Source organism: Podarcis filfolensis (assembly GCF_964270895.1).
Source record: "Podarcis filfolensis genome assembly, chromosome: 5".
NCBI classification, from domain to species: Eukaryota; Metazoa; Chordata; class Lepidosauria; order Squamata; family Lacertidae; genus Podarcis; species Podarcis filfolensis.
The window spans coordinates 76,368,938-76,390,565 of NC_139608.1; the positions used below are offsets into that span (position 1 = coordinate 76,368,938).

Consider the following 21,628-nt stretch of genomic DNA (forward strand, 5'->3'; position numbering starts at 1 on the left):
AGATGCAACTCTGATTGAAAGATGAGACAGATTGCTTGCTTGCTGCGAATCCAGGCACTCTCTGCATCTCCTATTTGCTACACATGCTAAGCCCCTCGAGATCTTTGCTTTTTAAAAAAAAAGTCTAGTTCCCGGGAGCATGGCTGCAGAAATAAATAAATAAATAAATAAATAAATAAGCAAGCCCCCCTCTTCAGCTGAAAAGCATCTACAGAGTGTCCTTGAGTGAGCACTGCAGCAGATCTTTAAAGGCGATGATCTGGATGCTTTCCAAAAAGTCTCTCACTTACCTCGGCATCCTTCTTTCCCCCCACCCCCAACACCACTCTAAAACCTTACCAGGCAAATCCATATCATTAATATTTCAGCACCAGCCACTTCGCAGGCATTGGCTACGCTGCAACGTACCTCATCAATAAGAGCTGGCAAGGACGATACAGTCCACCAGGCACTGCTTTTCGTCTAGCAGAGGGATAAGAGCAGGAGGAGGCTCTAGCTAGAGAAAGTGAGCAGGAGAGTGGCACTGCAGAGAACTGGCAGAGAACCACTCCATCTCCCAAAGCTTTTCTACGGGGAAACCTCTCGGCAGGTACCGCAAGAGCAGCCCGGCATGGATGTCTTTAAGAAAGGGTTTTCCATTGCGAAAGAGGGTGTGGTGGCGGCCGCAGAAAAGACCAAGCAGGGAGTGACCGAAGCTGCAGAGAAGACCAAAGAAGGGGTGATGTATGTAGGTAAGAGTCTCTTCCTATTACTAAGAGATCTCTTCCTATTAGGAGTGACTGTTGCTGCAATGCAATGGGGGAGGGGGGGAGAAATCCACCTTTGCTGGGTGACCTTGGGGAATGATGCTACCTTTTCCATACCCCAGAGGCAGGTAGTCATATTTTCAAAGAGGGTAAAGTGAAGGTGTCCCATAACATGTCCCTTGATGAACTAGTTTTGGAAATACAAAGCACATGGCATGGTGAGAGGGATGCCAAGCTCCCCTAGACTTGTGCTTTTAGCAACGGTTTGAAATGCACTGATGTATAGGCTGTGGTTCTCTGTATGCACTTCCTTTGGAATACATCCAGGGAGCAGGACTTATTTCTGGGTACCTCTGCAAAGGATGGAGGGGAAGGCAAGCAAAGCTCCGCTCCAGGAGAAAGCTTCACCTGCTACTCCTCTGCTCTAGGAGCAGAGGTAGGAAAACGGGTGGCAAACCTGAGGTAGATCATTTATGATTCAGCATTTAAGTCATTATAGGTCATCCCTTTCGTGATGCACCGGTCTTCCCAAAGATTTGCAAGGGGTATGAATGAATGAATTTATTATTTTAGTCACAGACCAGTTCCAGCCCACATACAGTATCAAGGAAGTCATAAAATATGATAGGGATACACTTGAATTTGCAATTAGGAAGATTTGCAAGGGTCAAGTAGCTGCCACGGTGGGTGGTGGGTGCTTTGTATATATATATTTTTAAGTGCTTTTCAGCCTTGCCTTGGTTTTTGCATTTAGTTGTGTATCATTTTCCCAACAAAAGGAGCTGCTCTGATGCATTTAATTGGCTGACAACAAAGTAGTAGCTTGTGTTATCAATTAAGGGCGGCAGAAGTTCTTGTTCTTTCTAGAAACTCAATGGAATTTGGCTTCAATTTGCCCTGCAAGGAAGATAGCCAAGTTGCCCTTGAAGCCAGGCACACAGTGGAGAAGTGTTTATGAACATGGCCATGGTCTGAGACTAGATGAGGGATTTGTTTTCCTTTTTTGTAGCCTTTTTTTTTTAAGGCTGCAACCTCATCACTGTGGGAGTAAGCTACGTTGACCTCAACAGAATCGACTTCTGACTAGACATGCATGAGTTTGCACTGTAAGTTCCTTCGATGTTTCCCATTCCACAGGGAGACTGTTGCACCCAGAAGGGTACAAGCTGCTATTCTCTATAATAGAAGCATTAACCCTCCAAAAGCCATGCGCATGTCTGAAAGCTCATAGAAACTGCGACAAACCAGTGTTCTGAAACTCAGCTGCAACCACTCGTAATCCTGTTAGTAGCAGATTTGCCAGGATCTCCAATGGCCAGAGTTGGAAAGGCAGTCAGTAACTTATCAGAGCTGGCTCCTTCCATTTCAAAGCAAAATAGAAAATAAGTTCACCCAGCTCAAAAGCAAAATGTTACGGCTGCAACATCCTCCTTAAAGACTTCATAGAACACTTTGAAAAATGACATGAAAGGCTCCTCTCAAATTCTCAGTGCTGCTGGTGATTTTACTCTAGTACTGTAGTCCTCAATCACTTCAGTCACATGCTCCCAAGATCCACTTTTTTATATTTGAGGCACCTCCATTCTTCTTCCTTGGGTGTCCACGGGAGTTTTTTCCAGCGGGGGAGGGAAAATTTTGAACACCAAAAGAGGGAGCAAGCTAGTTTCTCACACACAAAACAAGAGGAATAGTGTGTGTGCATTTTGCTTTCTTTCTCAGGATGTACAAATGCTGGTTTAAATGAAAGCTGACAGTCTAGATATTATGGTTCAGCTCCCCTCTCTGGACACCCAGGCATCTTCCTTTCTCTGTTTTGGACCCCTCTCTTGTCTCCCCTCTTCATCCTCTTAGAGCGGAAGTGCCCATTCATCACCTTGGCAAACACATTTGCTTCGTTACAGTCATGTGAAATGGGAGGGAGATGGTCACATTGTAGGTCAAGAAACAACAGCTGAAAACCAGTGCCCAGGAGAATCCTCTCCGTTCAGCTCTGCAGATTCAGGCTGAAAATTTCACGAGGACCGAAAAGGCTTGCATTCACAGCTTTGCTTCTGAAGTTTGCCATCTCTGCCCTTCAGATCTGCAATGATCTGACGTGGCCTTTAGAGATAGAGCTCTGCCACCAGTTCTGAAAGCTGCTCCTGAGTGATGCATTGTTGCGGGTGGAAATGGTCCGTTTTAAATACAAAGAACAGTAATTCGTAACTGAAGCTTTTCAGTACTAAAAAGTGCCAGAGAGGGGCTATTGGAGGAGAAAGACCGAAGAGCTGTGAGAGATGTTGAAGCTGCATCAGGAAGCTTAAAACAAGATTGTCAGCGGTAGATTATCAAGTATTTTCCAGCCCTCTTGGGCACAGTAGGCTGCCTTTTCTGATTACAGGCACTCTATATCCTCCCTGCTCAGCCGTGGTAATTGCATCCTTCTGAGCAAAAGCATCACACTTGATCAGTGGTGGTGCATCCTTACTGTGGCTTGGTTTAAATAAGGGCTGGCCCAGGACATTTTGCATCCTAAGATGGAGCAGCAAACCCACACCACACCCACAGACCCACACCCACACACCCCATCAAGATGCATAGTATTCTTCAAAACCAGCCAAGTTATTTTGGCACCTGAGGCAGAAAACCCCACAAGCACCTCCCCCTGGGAGGAAAAGTACAATAGCAATGAACAGAATCGCTTAACAATGTGTTGCCCTTTCATGACACCCGTAATCTGCTGCCAGAGGCAGCTGACTCACTCTGTGTAATGGTAGGGCCGGCCTAGACGCATGTGTTAAGATTCCAATTCTGCAATAGCGGCTATCCTTTCAGAACTGCAGTTGTCACCACACTGTTGTCTGCATCACCTTTCTTGTTAGCTATGTGTCTGGGAAGGGTAACCCCAAAGCATGGCCTTTTCTCAAACCTACAATAATATTTTTATTATTTATAACCCACCCATCCAGCCACTCTGGGCGGCTTCCAACACATATAAAAACATAATAAAACGCCAAACATTTTAAAAACTTCCTAATACAGGGCTGCCTTCAGACGCTGGCAAAAAAGTTTCCTGTATATTTCACAATTTTATACAAGGGGATTTTTAACAGGGGCAGCTCTCCTCAGCCTTGTGTGACCTAACAAATTTCTTGCTTCTGCACAACTTTCGAAGGTGCACGAAGGAACTCTAGATGCTTCTGGATCTAGCTGACTTCCCAACATGACAAGGATTCATCTGCCTATCCAATGTTTAGTATTTGTTTTTTTTTTAATGACCATGACAAAGCCCTGCATTGAGGCATCTTTTAAGGAAAACAGTACAAGCCTCCTGCTGTGTGTCAGGCTATATATCACTGGCTGTAGGGTTAAGAACATAAGAAGAGCTGGCTGGATCAGGCCAACGGCCCATCTAGTCCAGCATCCTGTTCTCACAGTGGCCCCCCGGAGGCCTGTGGGAAGCCAGCAAGCAAGACCTGCGCACAAGAGCCCTCTCCTCACTTGTGATTCCCAGCATCTGGCATTTGAGAGCAACCTGCCTCCGACAATGGAGGTGGACAGTTCAGGGATTCTGGCCACAGACTTTTAAATCTCCCACTAAAGAAGGAAATAAAGAATCTCTGGCTTCTTCTGCCTGGCTCCCCTCATTTGCTGTTATGAGCATGGCGTGGCTGCAAATACAAAAACATAATAAAACATCAAACATTAAAGTAAATGGGAGACATTGTACCAGTGGCTCCTGTGAACCAAAAATACGGGCTCATGTAGTAGCCAAAGGGTGCAAATACTTTTGCATTTTTAAAAAAGGTGACTTTAATCTGTGCAGATAACATTTAACTGCATGTTTTAACAGCTGCAAAGCTAGTGCTTTTAAAATATACTGCTTCTTTCTGATTTAATGTCAGCTAGCTAAGTCTGACCTTGGAAGTTGCCACATCTATGAAAATTTTAGCACAACATACTTCCATTGAGACACAGAAGAATTGCAAACTGGGAGTGGGGTTTGCAGCCTAACCTGGAGAAGCTCTTTGACCCAATCTGAGGGGAAAGTCCCTCTTTCCCTCGGGATCTCAGCAAACCAGTCCCTTGCCTGGAGATATTCTTGGCCTTGGCATCAAATCATGCCGTTTATTAGCAGCCAGTTTTTTGCTGCACTGAAAGGGATTTCTGGCATATCCCTCAAGATCCCTATTGACTATGCACAAGTAGCAATACTGATGAGTCACTGCAGAGATGGAGAAGAGCAGCGGCTGGTCTTGCAAAGGCTGCTGCTGCCGCTGCAGGAGGACACAGCATCTCTCTGCCTAACTTGCATACTCCGCCCCTAGGGCACACACGCAAAGTTGTTTTTGCTTCACATGGTTAACACAAATCTGACTGCACTGCAGCTTGAGTTGTGGTGCTGTTTACGAGGCCTTGGCCTTTTTCGTTCTGCCAAGTGGTAAGTGGCTCACCTGATAGCCTCTGCAAGTTGTTAGAGCCTGAGACCAGAGCCTCCTCAGAGTGTCCCTATTTTCCAGGGACAGTCCTGGATTTACAGAAGCCATTCCAGTTTCTGATCCCGGAATGCCCCGCTTCTCCTTAGGATGTCCCTATTTTCAAAATGTTGGAGGGTATGGTAGGGCGTCTATCTTCATTGGAGAAATGTTGGAGGGCATGGAGTTATCTGACCCTTGAGCCATCTGAAGGCGGCCCTGTATAGGGATTGTTTAATGTTAAACAAACAAACAAACAAAAACAAATAAAAGAGGAGGAAGAGGAGGAGGAAGAGTATGTCCCTATTTTCACCAGGGAAATATTGGAGAGTATGTGAGGCTCTTAATCTCAGGGTCATGGGTTTGAGCCCTACATTGGGCAAAAGATTCCTGCATTGCATGGGGTTGGACTAGATGACTCTCATGGTCCCTTCCAACTCTACAACTTTATGATTATACTATCCAATAGGAGCAATTCAGATAATGTAGCCAGGATATCTCCCCTCAGTGGCATCATGTACTTGTGTTGACATGCTCTGTTCCTTAACCACCAGAGACCAGTCAGTCAAATGATGTTCCTAGCTGGTGAGCAGAAACGGGGAGTTTAAAGCATGGATTAAGAGATGCCTCTCCTGTGGACCATTAAGGCTCTTGAGACCCCGTTATCCTGCCCCTTCTCCACCCATGCTATATTTTAGGACATCTCCATTGCAGAGCAAGGGACTCACAGAGACCAAAACTCATCATAACAAAAATATGAAGATGGAAGAGCAAAATTTTATGGACAGATTGCACAATGGGGAGTGCTGGGAGCTGAATATCTAGCCTGGGGCAAATTTGAAGAGAAGGCAGGGCATACAGCCCGAATCTCTGGAAAAAGAGAGCTAGGAAGGACTAAGAAATTCCAGACTGAGAAATAATACAGTGAAGATGAGAGCAGAAATGCTACCACAGGGTAAAGTTATGTGGGAACAGCCTTCATTCTCCTTCATCAATAGGCCCTTGTGTCAACCCATTCTGAGGATCTCTTTGAGGGCTGGCTCCAGATTTGAGTCTGATTTCTGCCAAGTACCATTCTGTGGGGGAGCCTTCCTGTATCACTGAGATCCTGTGCGCTTATCCATTTATGTAAGCTGCAATGGGCACCAGGTGGCTTGGGCCTACTATGAAAATTTCCCACAATGCCCCAGATCAGCGCTATACCAGCAGCATTATGGGAAATCAAAATGGCTGTCAGCTGCCTAAGGTTTTCAGACCTAGCACACACAAAAATGGCTCCACTCTGCGCATGTGATGTTTTGCATCCCCCCCCCCAAGTTCATTTATGAAAAAAAGAAAGAAGAGAGTGCATGCTTTCCGACAGCCAGCTGTGGCGGGGAATGGGTTGACTTTGTAACCTTATACACCCAAGCTGCAGGCAAAAGTTTAAGCTGCTGGAAAAACACCCATTTTGTCTTTGGTTGGCAACAGCTGTACTTTGCTGGCAAAGCTTTGCGCTGGCAGGTCGGGTTTCATGCCATGCATAAGGCGAGCGTGAAGCCTGACTCACTGGGTGTGGTCCTTAAAGAACACAGAGCAGACCAGACAAGCTCAGAATAGCAACACCAGAGCTGCCTTCTCCTGGCTTTGGCAGGGACTTTCAACTCGGTAACTGTGTGAGACTCCTTAATCACTGCTGCTAGTCCCCATCTGAAGATGATGGTGCCAGTAAGGCCATGTACACAATACCATTTACTCTGGCTCTGGTGCATTGTTTCAAAATGCAAGACACATGGGGCAACGCATTGCTTGGAGGCCAGATCCATGGCCCCTACGGTTGCCTGACCTTGCCTCACGGGTGGACCAGCCCTGCTGGACCCTTTAAAAGGCTACACACAGCGCTCGTTTGGCCGTGGCATTCATCAAGGGTTTAAATTCCTACGGATGGCAGTGGATCGAGGCTGCGGCATTCGTGTGTGGCTGTGCTAACCTTTCGATGCTCTTTAAAACCTTCAAAGAGAATCAAATGATGCACACATATTCACAATGCCGTTTTCAGTCAACTCACCAGTCAGGCTAGGGCTTGTTATGCTCCTTTTTTTATTCCTACAGGCTTAGTTTCCCTTCCAGGCTTACAAAAAAAAAAAGCACAGGGGGTGGGGTGAGTGATCTGCTTCTCCTTGAGGGCTGAGCTAGCTTTATCCACGCACCACCCCTTCCCACTTTATTTATTTGTCATTTCCATTTCTAGCCTGCCCTTCATTAAATTAACAATCCCAGAATTAGGTTGAAAGGTGGAGGAGAAACCACGGGTGCAGCTTTGTTGTCAACTCAGGGGCACAGTGTGGGGAGGGCTGCTGGGGCAATTGCCCTGGGCGCATTTTTCGGGTGGGGGGGTGTGCCACTGCTCCCGCCGCCCTCCCTGAACCAGCCTTTCGCTGCTTTGCGAAGCTGGGATCTGATTAGATCTCAGTTTTGCAAAGTACCTCAGGGAGGGCGGCCTGAGAAGGACGCAACAGCCACATGCCCTTTGACCCTGGCCGCACAAGGTGGCGAGGCTGGGATCAAGAGGTACGTGGCTATTGTGCCCTTCTCCATGCCACCCTCCTCAGATCTGAGCCTCCCAAAGCCACTCAGGGAGGCTGGCATGAGCGTGCAACAGCTGTCCAGAGGCATCGACGGCTGGGCAGGCACTGTGGGCTTCCTCCGTTCCTCACCTCACTTCTGGCACGCATGCGCAAAGACACATACCCGTACTGGGCGCAAGGAGAAAAAAAATTGCCTGGCCAGATGATTTTTGGCTTTGCTGTCAACTGGCAGCAAATTCAAATCCCCAGCACTACCTCTTTTTGAAAAACAACAACAGTATACCTTAAGTTTGAGCTCGGCTATAGCTGACCAATGTTTGAAGGGCTACCTTTGCATTTAAATGTGTGGTTGCGGTGGGAGGAAATCGCACTATGCTTGTGTTAACACAACCAAGCAAATCTGTGGTGGAAGATTTCATACCACTCTGTGGATAGTATTCCCCTCCATTATTATTATTATTTTAAAAACTAACACTATACCACTTTCATACAGTCCAAAGACTCATTTTATTTAATAGGTGGATAAACTTGAAAGTCCACGCCACACAGACACACAGCAACCCTCTCACACAAATACCTGTTTTCAAGTTTTACTGGCCTCTACCTATCAAATCCTGGGATATTTGGGATTCTGGCAAAACAGGTCACTTGAAAATCTTAAAACATAATTATAAAACAACAACAAAGATTTGAGGATCAGTTTCAAATAAGCTGTTTGAGGCACACTCCCAGTAGTTGTTTGTTTGCTAAAAAAAACAAACAACCTTGTTCATGCTACGTCAGACCTAGTTTGTTACAATACATGCTGATATGCAACATGATATGCAGAATTCTTTGATAGCAAATGATCTGTGATCGTAATCATAATCAAGATTGATTGATTGAATCCCCTAGTGTGAACTAGAGGTGGGTGAATCTGTCCATTTCAGTTTCTCCCTTTTTCACATTTTTCCATTTTTAAGTTCAGTTCTCCACATTTCTGTGATTTTTTTCAAAAAGCCCTTACGAAAATTCACCAGTATTTGAATGTGAATTTCCCCTAATATGCTGTTTTGCCTAATACACACATTTTAACAAAGCAATTTTCCCTAAATTAGTGTGTTTTTGTATCTTATCTTCACTAATATAGATGCATTTTAATGGATGCTTTTACCTCAGCATGTGCATGTATGTCAACATTATTTGGCTTATGTGCACTGCAAAATTCAGAATAACTGTGCATTTTGATGGATGGCTGTGTTTCAGTTCTTGTATTATTTCAGAAGGTGCAAAGTAAGTTTGCCTCAAAATGCAAACTGAACCAAGCTTCTCCACTTTCCCTAGTGTGGATGCAGCCTTAGCTGATTTAGGAGGTACCAACCTCTTATGCAAAACTACCCGAAGTCAAGTCCAAAGAACAAAATGTCTAGCTTAGGGGAAGAGGTGGGTTTGTTGTGCAAGTGGGCCAAATCCATTTTAATTGTGCAACTGCAATTTTCTGGTATGCGATTGAATCCTCCCTGCAAAATAGCAACTGTCTAGAACACCCCCCCCAAAAAAACCCCTTTCTCCTCTGTATTCCCACCTCCCCACACGGGGAAAAAGATGCCCTCTAAAAGGCTTTTGTGTTGTACATTTTTACGGGCTCTAACCACGCCACTTATCTGAAGTGCCTTATTGTCTTGGATTCAGGAATCTCTGATCCTTTTGTGTGGGGATGAATGACTCATCTGCACTTTGCCTAAGTATGCTTTTGCTGTACATACTGTCATGCTACCGTGAATGTCAATTGAAGGCGCTCCCCTCCTTTGTTTTTTTTACAAAAAGAAAAACACAAGGATCAATGAAAACAAGCCTGAAAATACCTTTTCCTCCATTTTACAGGGACCAAAACCAAAGAGGGCGTAGTGCAGAGTGTCACTTCAGGTAAGATCATTGCAAATTTCCACGTTATGTATTGAATTAGCAGCTTCCATTTTATGCCTACGGTTCACTTCAGTGAGTGGCGTTTTTGTCTTATACCTGTGACTACACTTACATTCTTTGACTACACTTGTTCCCAACAGAATGGTTCAATTGGTTAGAGCGTGGTGCTGCCAAGGGCAAGGTTGCAGGTTCAATCCCCATAAGGGACAGCTGCATATTCCTGCATTGCAGGGGGTTGGACGAGATGATCCTCAGGGTCCCTTCCAACTCTATGATTCTATGAGATTCTGTGAGAGCTGACAGAAAACATTGCCACTTTTGGAGCAAGCTGCAATTTTGAAAAAAGGCAGCACGAACAACCATATCAACAAGCCACTTACTTTTGGAAGAAATTTAAGGACTATTTACAGAAATACTACAAAATTAATGAACTCTGAAAAGATGTTGGATTGAATTTTTGTGGTCTCTAGCTGTTATGATAAAGATAATAGGGATTAAAATTGTTTAAGTCACTAAATTTAAAAAAGTTGAGTGGAAAATAAGGTGTTATTTTAAAAGGAATGTTAAGAGATTAGGATTTGCTGGATCAGCAAGTTGAACTAGAAAACAAGAAGGGGAGGTATGAGGAAGTCAAAGAAACATGTTATTGAAAAATTGTTATGGAAATTGACTTGTTTTTAATATTTTTCTTTTTCTTTTTCTTTTTGTGTTTATATAAAATTGGAAAATCTAATAAATATTTATTTAAAAAAAACAAGCCACTTACTTTTGCTTCAGTAGAAGTGGCAAGACTTTTACCAAAAGTTTATAATGAGGTCTCCCCCCCCCCCAAAAAAAGAGAGAGAATGGTTTGCACTGTAGCTCATCAGATCTGCCTATTTCTATTTTATGTTTAGTTGCTGAGAAGACCAAAGAACAAGCCAACCTGGTGGGGGAATCTGTAGTGGCCAGTGTCAACACTGTGGCAAAGCAGACCGTAGAAGGAGCAGAGACCATTGTCACCACCACTGGGGTTGTACAAAAGGTAGGCCAGAACTTAAGCATCACAAACACATGTTCCCCATACTGGGCTTGCCAGGTAAAGCCCATGGTGGGGTATTTGTAGGGGAAAGTAAGCAGGCCGGATGGATTAATAACTCTTCACCCCTGACAACCTCGCCTCTCATCCTCCAGTCATCTGACAAATAAACCTGGTGAACTCCAGATACTTCACACAACATCTACCATTGTCCCTGACCACTGGTCAGTCTCGGTGGAGCTGATGGGAGTTGTAGTCAAAAACCAGATTGAGGAAGGTCGGTATAGATAGTTAAAACTCTGGGAAATGTCCTTGGGCTGTGTACACTATAGCTTTAAAGCACATTCTTCCTCTCAAGGAATTCTCAGTTCCAGGATGGCTATATGCATCTTCTTGGGGGGGGGGGCAGGATAGCACCATCATTGCCCAGAGTTCTTACACACTCCTCTTACAGAGTCTTCATTTTCTGCCTAGCATCTTGACAAACAGAGAAGATGTTTGTGCTTCAGGGAAAACACAAAGCCTTTCTTTCCTGCAATGGCATGTGTGAATTTCAGTGCCAAACAACCTCTGTTTAACCGTTCTCATCTCGGAACGGGGACCAACTTTTCCATTCAGATGATGCAGCACAAAGCTTGCTTGCTGCAATGCAGGCACCGACCACGCGTTCACCAGCCAATGCTTGCTCAATTTGTAAGTGAGCCGCGGACGCTGGACCAATTAGGCAGACAGCAGATGCTTGGCCTTGTTTTACTGCATCGCCTCAGTTCCATTACAGTTTTATTAAGGCTCAAGCCAAAGACCAGAACACGTCAAAAAATAAGGGATAAAATCACAACACACACGGCGATAACACATATATATCCTAAAATACAATTTAAGAACAATTGATTCAGTAGATTCTCTCTGACATAGCCCTGAAACAAAACTGGCTGGAGTTTTTCCTCGCAGAGCATAGAAAGCTATGGATCGCATTTAAAAGTCACATGGTGCTGGCAGTGGCAGACATAGAGCAAAGACAACTATCTTATCTTATTGTCTGTGTAAAGATAGCAACATCAGAGGCAAAGGAACATATTCTCACCATCTTCAGAAATGCCACTCTTCAGTGGATTAAAAATGTGTGTGTATTGTGGCTGCCCCCATCCTCTGCCACTTCTGGAAGTTCCACTGTGGGCATGAGCTCAGGTGGTAGTTTACCTCTGTGTGTGGCCAATTTTTGAGACACAAATTTTCCACCAAACCAGACTTGCACAAAACTGTGGGCTAATATTTAAAAATTACACATGTGGCCTCGCCAAGTCTCAGAAAACTGAGGTCCATTGTGGGCATGCATCCAGGTATCCTTTTTACCTGTGGATGTGGCCAATTTTTGTATTTCATTTTTGAGATACAGCTGAAGTGCTGGCTGCCACTTGGATGAGGACAACATGAAAAGCATGCCCACACAGGATGCAGCAAATCCACTTTCGGCAGCCACACTTCTACAGACCTAAGCTTTTGGTATGTGCCTGAATCCCTCTCACAAAATAGTGACAGTCTGCAGCCAGCCAGTGCGAAATATTGGGAGGGCATGTGAAGATAAAGGAATGATGGAAAGGATCCTGTTTGATACAACCGTAAGCGCTGCCCTGTCATGTTCGGAGTTTGTGCTTCTAACCGGGGAAAATTTGTGAAGTTATAAGAGAAGAGAGGAGAGAGAGGAATTAAATTAAATATATATTATGCAAGCTGACACTCCTTCATCCTGGAAATGTGTCGGACGCTACTGTTCCAGTTCAGAGAAAGAGAAAATCTCAAGAGGCTTGTTCCTGCCTGGTTAAAAATAGATTGGTGAGTCAGAGAAGTAAAATCATGGTGTGCGGAATGCGGCCTGAGAAACAAACAGAAGAAGATTCTCAAGCACGTCACTCCTCATTAGATACGAGCTGAGCATGCTGGGCAATGGCAGGCATCTGATTAATTAGTTATATGTTAATTTGATTTTTAAGCTGTTCTCCATGAACCCTGTTCCCAAGGGTGGTTTACCATACCAAAGGTTGATGAACTGAAGCAACAAAATGCCCCAACTTGTGTAAAACGTATTTGAAAAAATCAAGAACCGTAGATGGACATCGGCTAATTTCACTGGCCTTATTGAATCAAAGGCCTGGATGGAGGAGGGAGGTTCAAAAGACTGATGGCAATCTTGTCAGCCGCACATCCAAAGGAAGGGGGTTCCATAAAAGAGGGGCCACTACAGAGGAGGCTCTGTGTCATTGCATTATGGGTTTCACCCAGCAACAGGACATCTTAAACACACACTTGCCCTGTTCCCGTATAAAGCAGGGGTTGTGTGTTTGTGTGTGTGTGTGTGTGTGTGTGTGTGTGTGTGTGAGAGAGAGAGAGAGAGAGAGAGAGAGAGAGAGAGAGAGAGAGAGAGATTTCCCCAAAAGGAGCATGTAAGAGAAGAGCGTAAAACCTTTCCTTAGCTTGTTGTGCTCCATAGATTTAAGCAATTCCCTCTCTTCCCAGCTCACTTGTACTATCTGGGCTGGGGGAAACAGCTTAAAAGCACATTAAGGAGACAGAGGATGGGTTTTGCTCCTCTTCTTCCACCCGCACTTGCTCCTTCTTTTCGAATGTGTTTCAAACCCCCTTGGCTTTACAGAGGAATGAATGCTTAAAATACGCACAGTTGTCCAACGAACCCAGTTTAGCCCTGACAGCGGGTGACATTTCTTACTGATCCTCAGCCTCAGTGTCCTCAGTCTAGTTCTCACCAGCCTTCAAATTTGTGTTCAGATTCAAATTTGAAATTCCAAATGAGGCAATTTATCAGTGTGCATGTTTCATTTCTGAACCTGAATATTTCGGGTTCTATCTATCTATCTATCTATCTATCTATCTATCTATCTAGTTCTTTACTTGAATACATATTATCACCACCACAAACCCACCACAAACCATACATTTCAAGAATTCAACAGTAAACATACAAGGTCCAGTTAGAGGGAAATTATGTATGCATTACACAATTGTAGGCAACCGCCAGAAAAAGCACAGAATGGGATACTGGGACTCGGCTTCTCGATAAACTCCAGTTTTAATTTTGAAAACTAAAGTTCTAGTCCTCATTGCAGGAATGGGAAAGCTGTGGCCCTCCAGATGGAACTCCAGTTGCCATGAGCCCCAGCCAGCAGGACCAGTGGACAAGGTTGATGGGAATTGTAGCCCAGCGAGATTTTGAGGGCCACAAATTCCCCATCCCTGATTCATAGGCTTCATATTATTTGAGCAATCAATCAATATACTGCCCTTCAACCAAACATCACGGGGGCGGGGGGCGGGTTACAACATAAAGGAACAAAATGCTGATAATAAATAATAATAATAATAATAATAATAATAATAATAATAATAATAAACACCCCACACACATTTAAAAGGCCATAGAATTGACCAGAATATGTGGCACGTCTCAGGAGCCAAAGAGGAATGTCAGTGCAATTGCGAGTGGTTCCATTGACCCTCCCTGTGGTGTGTTAGTCTGCCTGTGTCTCAGATCTACCTATGTATATATAGAGATATAGAGATATAGGAGCTGCAACAGAACAGGACGAGGAGGAAGTGCTAGGAAGGAGCGGCAGGGGAGGAAGGAGGAAGCAGGCACAATAGCCAAACTTCCCCCTCGTGGCTCAGCGACTGGCGATGACCTACTCTCAGAACAATAAATATACTGACCTACTGGCTTGAGGAAGGGGAAAACACCATGGGGACAGCGACCATTATTTATAGGGGCTGTGAGAACTAGATGGAACTAATCTAGCATTGTAACATAGGCTCTAGCAGCCGTGATGGTAAAGTTTCTGTTTAGCAAATACAGTGGTACCTCGGGTTAAGTACTTAATTCATTCCAGAGGTCCGTTCTTAACCTGAAACTGTTCTTAACCTGAAGCACCACTTTAGCTAATGGGGCCTCCTACTGCCGCCACGCCGCCGGAGCCCGATTTCTGTTCTCATCCTGAAGCAAAGTTCTTAACCTGAAGCACTATTTCTGAGTTAGCAGAGTGTGTAACCTGAAGCGTATGTAACCTGAGGTACCACTGTATCCGTTCCCCTGCCCCTAACACTCCACTCGAGCGCCACCAGAAACCTTCTAGAACAGTCCAGACCCCTGTAGTTATTATGTCATCTCTCTGACAAAGCTGAACAGAGCATCTGTTCTTGCCAGACACCAAAGTGCCCCTTCGCCTGAGGTAAAACAATGAATATGCATCCAACCGGGAAGAGGAAATGGGTATGTGAGCCCAGCCAGCCAGGTCTGCTGCTGCCCGGGGGTCTGGTCATGGGGAGCTGGTTCAATGTCTTCCATTGCCAGCCTGATTTTCCTTTGAGGTTGCCAGCTCCCCCCTGCTCTCCCCCCCCCCCACCGCCATAATGGACTGGCTTGCTCTTGAACATTGAACAGCTTGGCATTCAGAAATCAGCAGGTGACACTGTGGGGAGGTAAACACAGTTTGCCTGGCTGATGTCTGCACAGCAAGCTGGTGGAAGCTGGTTGGAAAGCTGCCAGATTTCATTTTTGTCGCAAGAACGTTGCATAACCTTGAAAGGGATTCAGCAATAACCCTGCTAAGGAGAGGCAGTGAGGCCAAGTGGACAGAGATCTTTTGAGATCTGGATCCAGAGAAGTCTCACTTCAGCCTTTTTTCCCTGATGATAAAAAAAAACAACAACTCTGCAATAGTTCCTCAATATGCTCCTACAGTATGTTCCTACTTTCCAGGGATGGTCTCGGGTTTACAGAAGCCGTTCCGGTTTCTGATTTGATCCTGGAAAGTTCTGCTTTTCCTTAGGATGTCCTTATCTTCACCAGATAAATGTTGGAGGGTATAGAGTTATGTAGGGGACGCTGGTGGCCTGTGGGTTAAACCACAGAGCCTAGGAAGGTCTGCAGTTCGAATCCCCGCGATGGGGTGAGCTCCTGTTGCTTGGTCTCTGCTCCTGCCAACCTAGCAGTTTGAAAGCACGTCAAAGTTCAAGTAGATAAATAGGTACCGCTCCGGCGGGAAGGTAAACGGCGTTTCCGTGCGCTGCTCTGGTTCACCAGAAGCGGCTTAATCATGCTGGCCACATGACCCGGAAGCTGTATGCCGGCTCCCTCGGCCAATAAAGCAAGATGAGCGCTGCAACCCCAGAGTTGGCCACGACTGGACCTAATGGTCAGGGGTCCCTTTACCTTTATAGAGTTATGCGACCCACCAAGCCAATGAAATAAGTAACTATACAACCTTTAGAAGACATCTGAAGGCAGCCCTGTATAGGGAAGGTTTTTTTAATGTTTAATGTTTTATTATGTTTTTATATATGTTGGAAGCTGCCGCCCAGAGTGGCTGGGGCAACCCAGTCAGATGGATGGGGTATAAATTATCATTATTATGGATTATTATGTCCCTATATTCACCGGAGAAATGTTGGAGGGTCTGCTTGTGCCCTCCTAATGCTCTGCCTTGTGGTTTACGTCCCACAGGAGGACTTAGAGCACCCAGTGGAATTTGAAGAGCCGCCTGCTGCCACTGCTGAAGATGACGCCCCAGTGGAAGCCACAGAAATCAGTGCAGAGGTAAAGCTCGGCCACAGCCCAGCTAACCCCAGAATCCTTGGCTGGTCTGGGTTTTTTCTCGCCATCTATTGCTCTTTCCTTACTTTCTCTGTGCTGAGCTGGTTTCCATTTCTTTTCTGCATACAGGTGATTTCAGATCTTTTCTCTGCTGATCATAATGCCAAAAATACTCCCCTTTTGTTTGTCTTTCCAGCTACAAGCCCATTCCTGGCCTGTCTGGCTGGAAGCAGACAGTCGTCATCAAAATAAAATAAAATAAAAATAATACCCTGCCCAATAGTTGGAAGTGGGTCAGATTTTCTCCCCATTGCATACATGCACATTTACTTTGTCCCAGGCTGTGTACACATCATACTTTGAAAACATACCCCCCCCCCAAATCCTGGGAACTGTAGTTTACTCCTCCCACTGCAACCATTCCCAGCATTCTTATCAAACTACAGTTCCCAGGATCCTTTGCGGGAAACTCACGTGCTTTAAATGTATGGTGTGTATGCAGCCCCAGTGCTGCATCTCGGCAAATGGGTTTTACAGATTTCTCAAATGATGCAAAACCCTAGATAACTTTTCTATCAAATTTAAGAGTAGAACAGTGTACGTAGCGCAAACTGCCTGCAGCTCGGGGTGGGGTCAAAAAAGAACGACTATCTGTTTCCAGTCTTTGCTTACTAACCTCAAACTACTTACTGGGATGATTCTAGAATAAGTAGTTTATAGCTTAAGAGCCGACTTTGATGGAGCATTTTTCTGGACCAAGTGACCCCTTGATATTGCACTGGGCGTATTTGTTTGTGCATATATTAAATCTTAGCATATATCGACTTTTTTCACAATTTCATTTTTTTAAACCATTTTTAAAAATTAAGTTTCAAGTGCAACTCTTTTTCGAACAACAATCACACACAATATCAATCATTTATCCATGAGCAGGTAAGAAACTCCAGCTATAATTCCTAACTCCATTCCAAACCTATATGAATATACCAAAGCTATCACTTTAACCAAAAAGGGTGTTTGAAGAAATACTTTGCACGGAAGGAAAATTTATAATTCAGGTTCATTATAGCCTATAAAATTAACTGTGCCACATTCTGGTGAACCTAAGTTCCAGGACAACACAACCTAGAGAGTTAGCCGGAGGGAAAATAGCTAGCTCATAGGATCCTTAGTACAAGCCAAGAACTTTAGCTGATGCAAAGCTCAGAAGGTACCTTCAGCACACTTTGGGGAATGGTATATCTCAGGAGCAGTTAGTGTGGTGCCCTTTGGATTTGTGGGACTCCATTTCCCATCCATCCCAGTCATCATGGCTGAGGGCCAGAGACGATGGGAGTTGGAGTCCAACAATATCTGAACTGCCAGCTTTCCCCCTTCCAGGACTGAATAAAACAAATGAACTCAGGTATCTGGGGTGCTTACTGCACCTTGTCCCCATTGTTTTGCCACACCATTTCTTGATCAGGTAGTGCCACCGCATTTCTCATGTGCCACCAATTAAGGTGGCTTTTTGGGTGGGTCTGTGTCCTTCTTCCCAAGAGCTTTCTTGGTGATAGCACACCAAGTCCTCATGTTAGTCCTCAGCTGGGGACCCCGCCGATGGTGCCATGGTGTCCTTCCAGGTTGGAGAGAAAGATGAAGGTGATTTCCATTTGACACCCCAACCCCATTTGACAGTGGAGAATCCCATAAATACAAAAAGGAAAGAAGAGAAATAAACCAGGAATGTGGGTAGGTACCTTGTCTGCAAGCCAATCATCAGAGGAGATTCCAGCAGCTGCCCTCCACTCACTGCTATAGTTCAGAGCATGAGACAACCAGCTGCTGCAGAGCAGGGACTAGCTGCTGTTGGCGGTGCAGAACCAGTCTACATGTACAGAACCCTCAAACAGAGTTAATTTGCAACTTGAATTGTTTACAAGGGAATTGTATCCTCTGAATGGTTGCTGAATGGCTCTGTGATTCTTCACTGATCATTCATTTAGATACACATTCTGCCTAAGCAGGAGCCTCCAAATTCAACGGCCGATTTCCAGAGAAAGAAAGTTATACGACGCTGTGGAACAGGCTTACTCTGACCCACCCACTGTTGGCCCCGACTCCCGACTGACGCATCCCGTGAGTCAACATCAGGGCAGGCCTAAGACATTCCGCTGCCTGAGGCAAAGGACAACATGCCCTTCCCCCGACCCCACCCGCTCCATTTACAAAAACCTGACAGAAATGGCATTTGAAGCATCCTTCAATACTGGCAATGGAAACCATGGTTGGTAATACGCCACCCTGTGCAAGGCCAACATTTGACTTCCTCCCCCAGCTGTGTTGGCTCTGGCTTAAGCCAGGCTTTGGGAAGGAAGTGTGAGGCTCTGACAGACTTTGAGAAGGTGACCTCCTCAGCTGTGCAGCCATTCTGCTCGCACTGCCCTAAATCCACCTCTGTAGGATAGAATGATCTAGCACAGGGGTTGGCAAAGTTTACCTCGCCTGGGCTGGTTCACTGCAGCGGAGATCACTCTGTGGGCCGGATCGGGCGTGCATCTGCACAGACGAAATTTCTGGCACCGCGGAAGCAAGTCCCTGCGCTGTGCTGCGCTGCGTCGGTTTAGCGCAGCGCACTGGGACTTGCTAAGCAGGTGGCTCGGTTCGGGGACTGGTTAAATGACCCCCATGGGCCACTTGTGGCCCAAGGGCCTTAGGTTCCCAACCCCTGCTCTAGCACACCTGGGGGCAGCAAGCTAGTGTAAGGGGTACAGGACAAGCTGTGTGATGCACCCAGCCCTGTCCTCATACAAGGCGGATTGCCTAGGAGTTCAGGAGGAACAGCATCTGTTGTCTGAGGCAATTGCTCAATGGAAGAGCCAAGCTACCCTAGAGGAAATGTATCTAGGATGTCCGCATTCAGCAAATTTCAGGCACACACGGTAACATATAAATACACACACACACACACACACACACACATGCACCTCCAAATTTCTCAGGGTCATTCCAAATTTTCATTTTTCTGCATAACAAATATATTCTTTCTCATTGACGCAAAGGGTGAAATATCTCTTTTCTGACATTGGCAGCTTTGCTGAGGAGGGTGTCTACTCAGCACACTTTATTGTTTGTTGATTCCTTTGGTGCCACTAAAATAACCACTTACATGCCTGATCATAAATTTCAACATGTATGTTGCCTGGCAGAGTGGGGAACCCCTCCTACGGTCTACTTACTCATTGCATTTGATGACAGCTCATTCAGAGGCATGTTTACTGCTCCTTTTCAAAACTTTCTGCATGTGTCTAGAGATCTTGCTTTCCCCTCTGGCTTCGGAGTCGACTTGGATTTTGGTGGGGGGCAAATTAACCTGTTTTCTTGTTTCTCTTCTTCCCAGGGCGAAAATGAAGGAAATTAACCCTCCTAGTGTGAAAAGTGGGAATCCCAGGAGTAAATGCAGAAATGTTAGCTGCCACCAGAGCAGGGAAATCACTCATCCCCTAGGCTAACTTCATTCAGCACTACAGTCTTTCACTTGCCTCATACCGACATATCATAGATGTCTAGCAGACTCTTGACCATCTGTTTTAGGGAAACTGTGTGCAGCAGAGCTCTGTCTGTCCCCGTCCCCCCCCCCATCTCCTTTGTGGCTTCCTTCCTTCCCCATCTTCAAAGCCTTCTGAGCGTGTGGTTTGGTAGCCGTGATATAGCACAGTCGTGGTTGGAATTGCTGGTTAATGTCTTCTGCCCATTAGCATCAGCACTTGAGATCCCTAAAAATGGTGGACTTTTTTTTAAAGAAAAAAAGAGAGACAAAATAAAACAACTTGTTTCAACTAAGTCTTTGTTTGCGCCTTCTCAGTTTATTCATCATTCTGACTGTGAGTCTTGTTGGTTATAATAGTTAATAAGAGGCATACCACACCAGCATTAAAAAATTAGAGAGATGGGGGGAAATGAGTGAGTGGTTGGTTTATATTATCAGCTGATTGAAGAGTCTAATCTTGTGCCGCCAGAGCTGATCCCTTTTCATTAATATCTATGAACGCCTTAAACTCTTGAATATGACAAAATCTATATCAGTATGCCTTCCTCCAAAGCGCATCTCAGATTTGCTTAAATTTGCAGCTGTAAGACAAGTGTATCAGATTGTGGTCTGGTGCATATAAATATAATAATAATGCTGAGCTTGCCAAGCAACTAACAACTGTCTGAATTCGAGGCCCCCTTTGAACTTTAGGTGCAGGCCAAATGGCCCTCCTGCACACACAAACACTGGCTGGCCTTGCTTGTGATACAGCTGAGGAAGGGGGGAGGGCCTCTTTCATATATTTTGCAATCCTCAGACTGGCAGGGAAGGGATTTCCAGTGGCATCCAGGAAGCTATCTGTGCAGGTAGAATATAGAAGCTAAACTTCAAAGAGGATGCAAAGCTGTCATTTGGATCCATCGTCTTTTCCTTGCATCCCTGAGATAAGCACAAGTCGCCATGTTCCTGGCAGAGGCATCTGCGAAATGTTTCTTCCCTTTGCAAAATCAGCAAGAGCAGAGCCAGGGCAGTGTTCATCTCTTAACAGGGACCACTCACAGTTGATTTGATGTGATTTGCTCAGTAGCTCTTGGGTGGAGCCAAGGATTAAAACAAAACAGACAATCCAGAACAAGCAGCGTGAGTCATATATTTCCTCTCATTTGCAACTTAAAAACAAGCCAGATGTGTGTGCCTAGTGGTGTTTCTTGCAAAAGAAAAGCCTCTGGGTGTGGCAACATAAATTGGGGTTCCTCAAGCATTTCCTTGACTCAATTCACAGATTTCAGGGTCTCTGTGTACTGTCCCACCATCTTTGCCAGGACAACAAAACCCCACTGACACATGGTATGGTGCTCAACTGCCTGTTTTTCAACACAGATCCAAAACGTAGGAAGCTGCCGTATACTAAGAGTGTGTACACACTACAAATTCAAAACACAAGAATCTTGGGAATTATAGTTTGTCTCTAACAGGACAACCATTCCCAGCACCCTTAACAAACTATGGTTCCCAGAATTCTTTGTATGTGTGATGTGCATGCACAATTATACCACATGATGGCTTCCTCCAAGGAATCCTGGGAACTGAACAGTTGAAAGCTGTTAGGACACTCCTATTCCCCTCATGGGATGCAGGTGGCGCTGTGGGTTAAACCACTGAACCTAGGGCTTGCTGATCAGAAGGTCAGCGGTTCGAATCCCCGCAACGGGGTGAGCTCCCGTTGCTCGGTCCCTGCTCCTGCCAACCTAGCAGTTCGAAAGCACGTCAAAGTGCAAGTAAATAAATAGGAACCGCTCTGGCGGGAAGGTAAACGGTGTTTCCA

General features: G+C 45.2%; 1 protein-coding gene across 1 annotated transcript; it reads left to right on the plus strand.

Annotated features, from left to right (window-relative positions):
* Positions 1–373: 373 nt before the first annotated feature.
* On the plus strand, positions 374–20,114 carry SNCG (synuclein gamma). The gene is made up of 5 exons (XM_083614890.1): positions 374–731; positions 9,631–9,672; positions 10,569–10,696; positions 16,203–16,295; positions 19,672–20,114. Exons 1-5 carry the CDS (start codon positions 611–613, stop codon positions 19,690–19,692), a joined length of 405 nt encoding a protein of 134 aa, XP_083471016.1. The 5' UTR covers positions 374–610; the 3' UTR covers positions 19,693–20,114.
* The last annotated feature ends 1,514 nt before the right edge of the window (positions 20,115–21,628 follow it).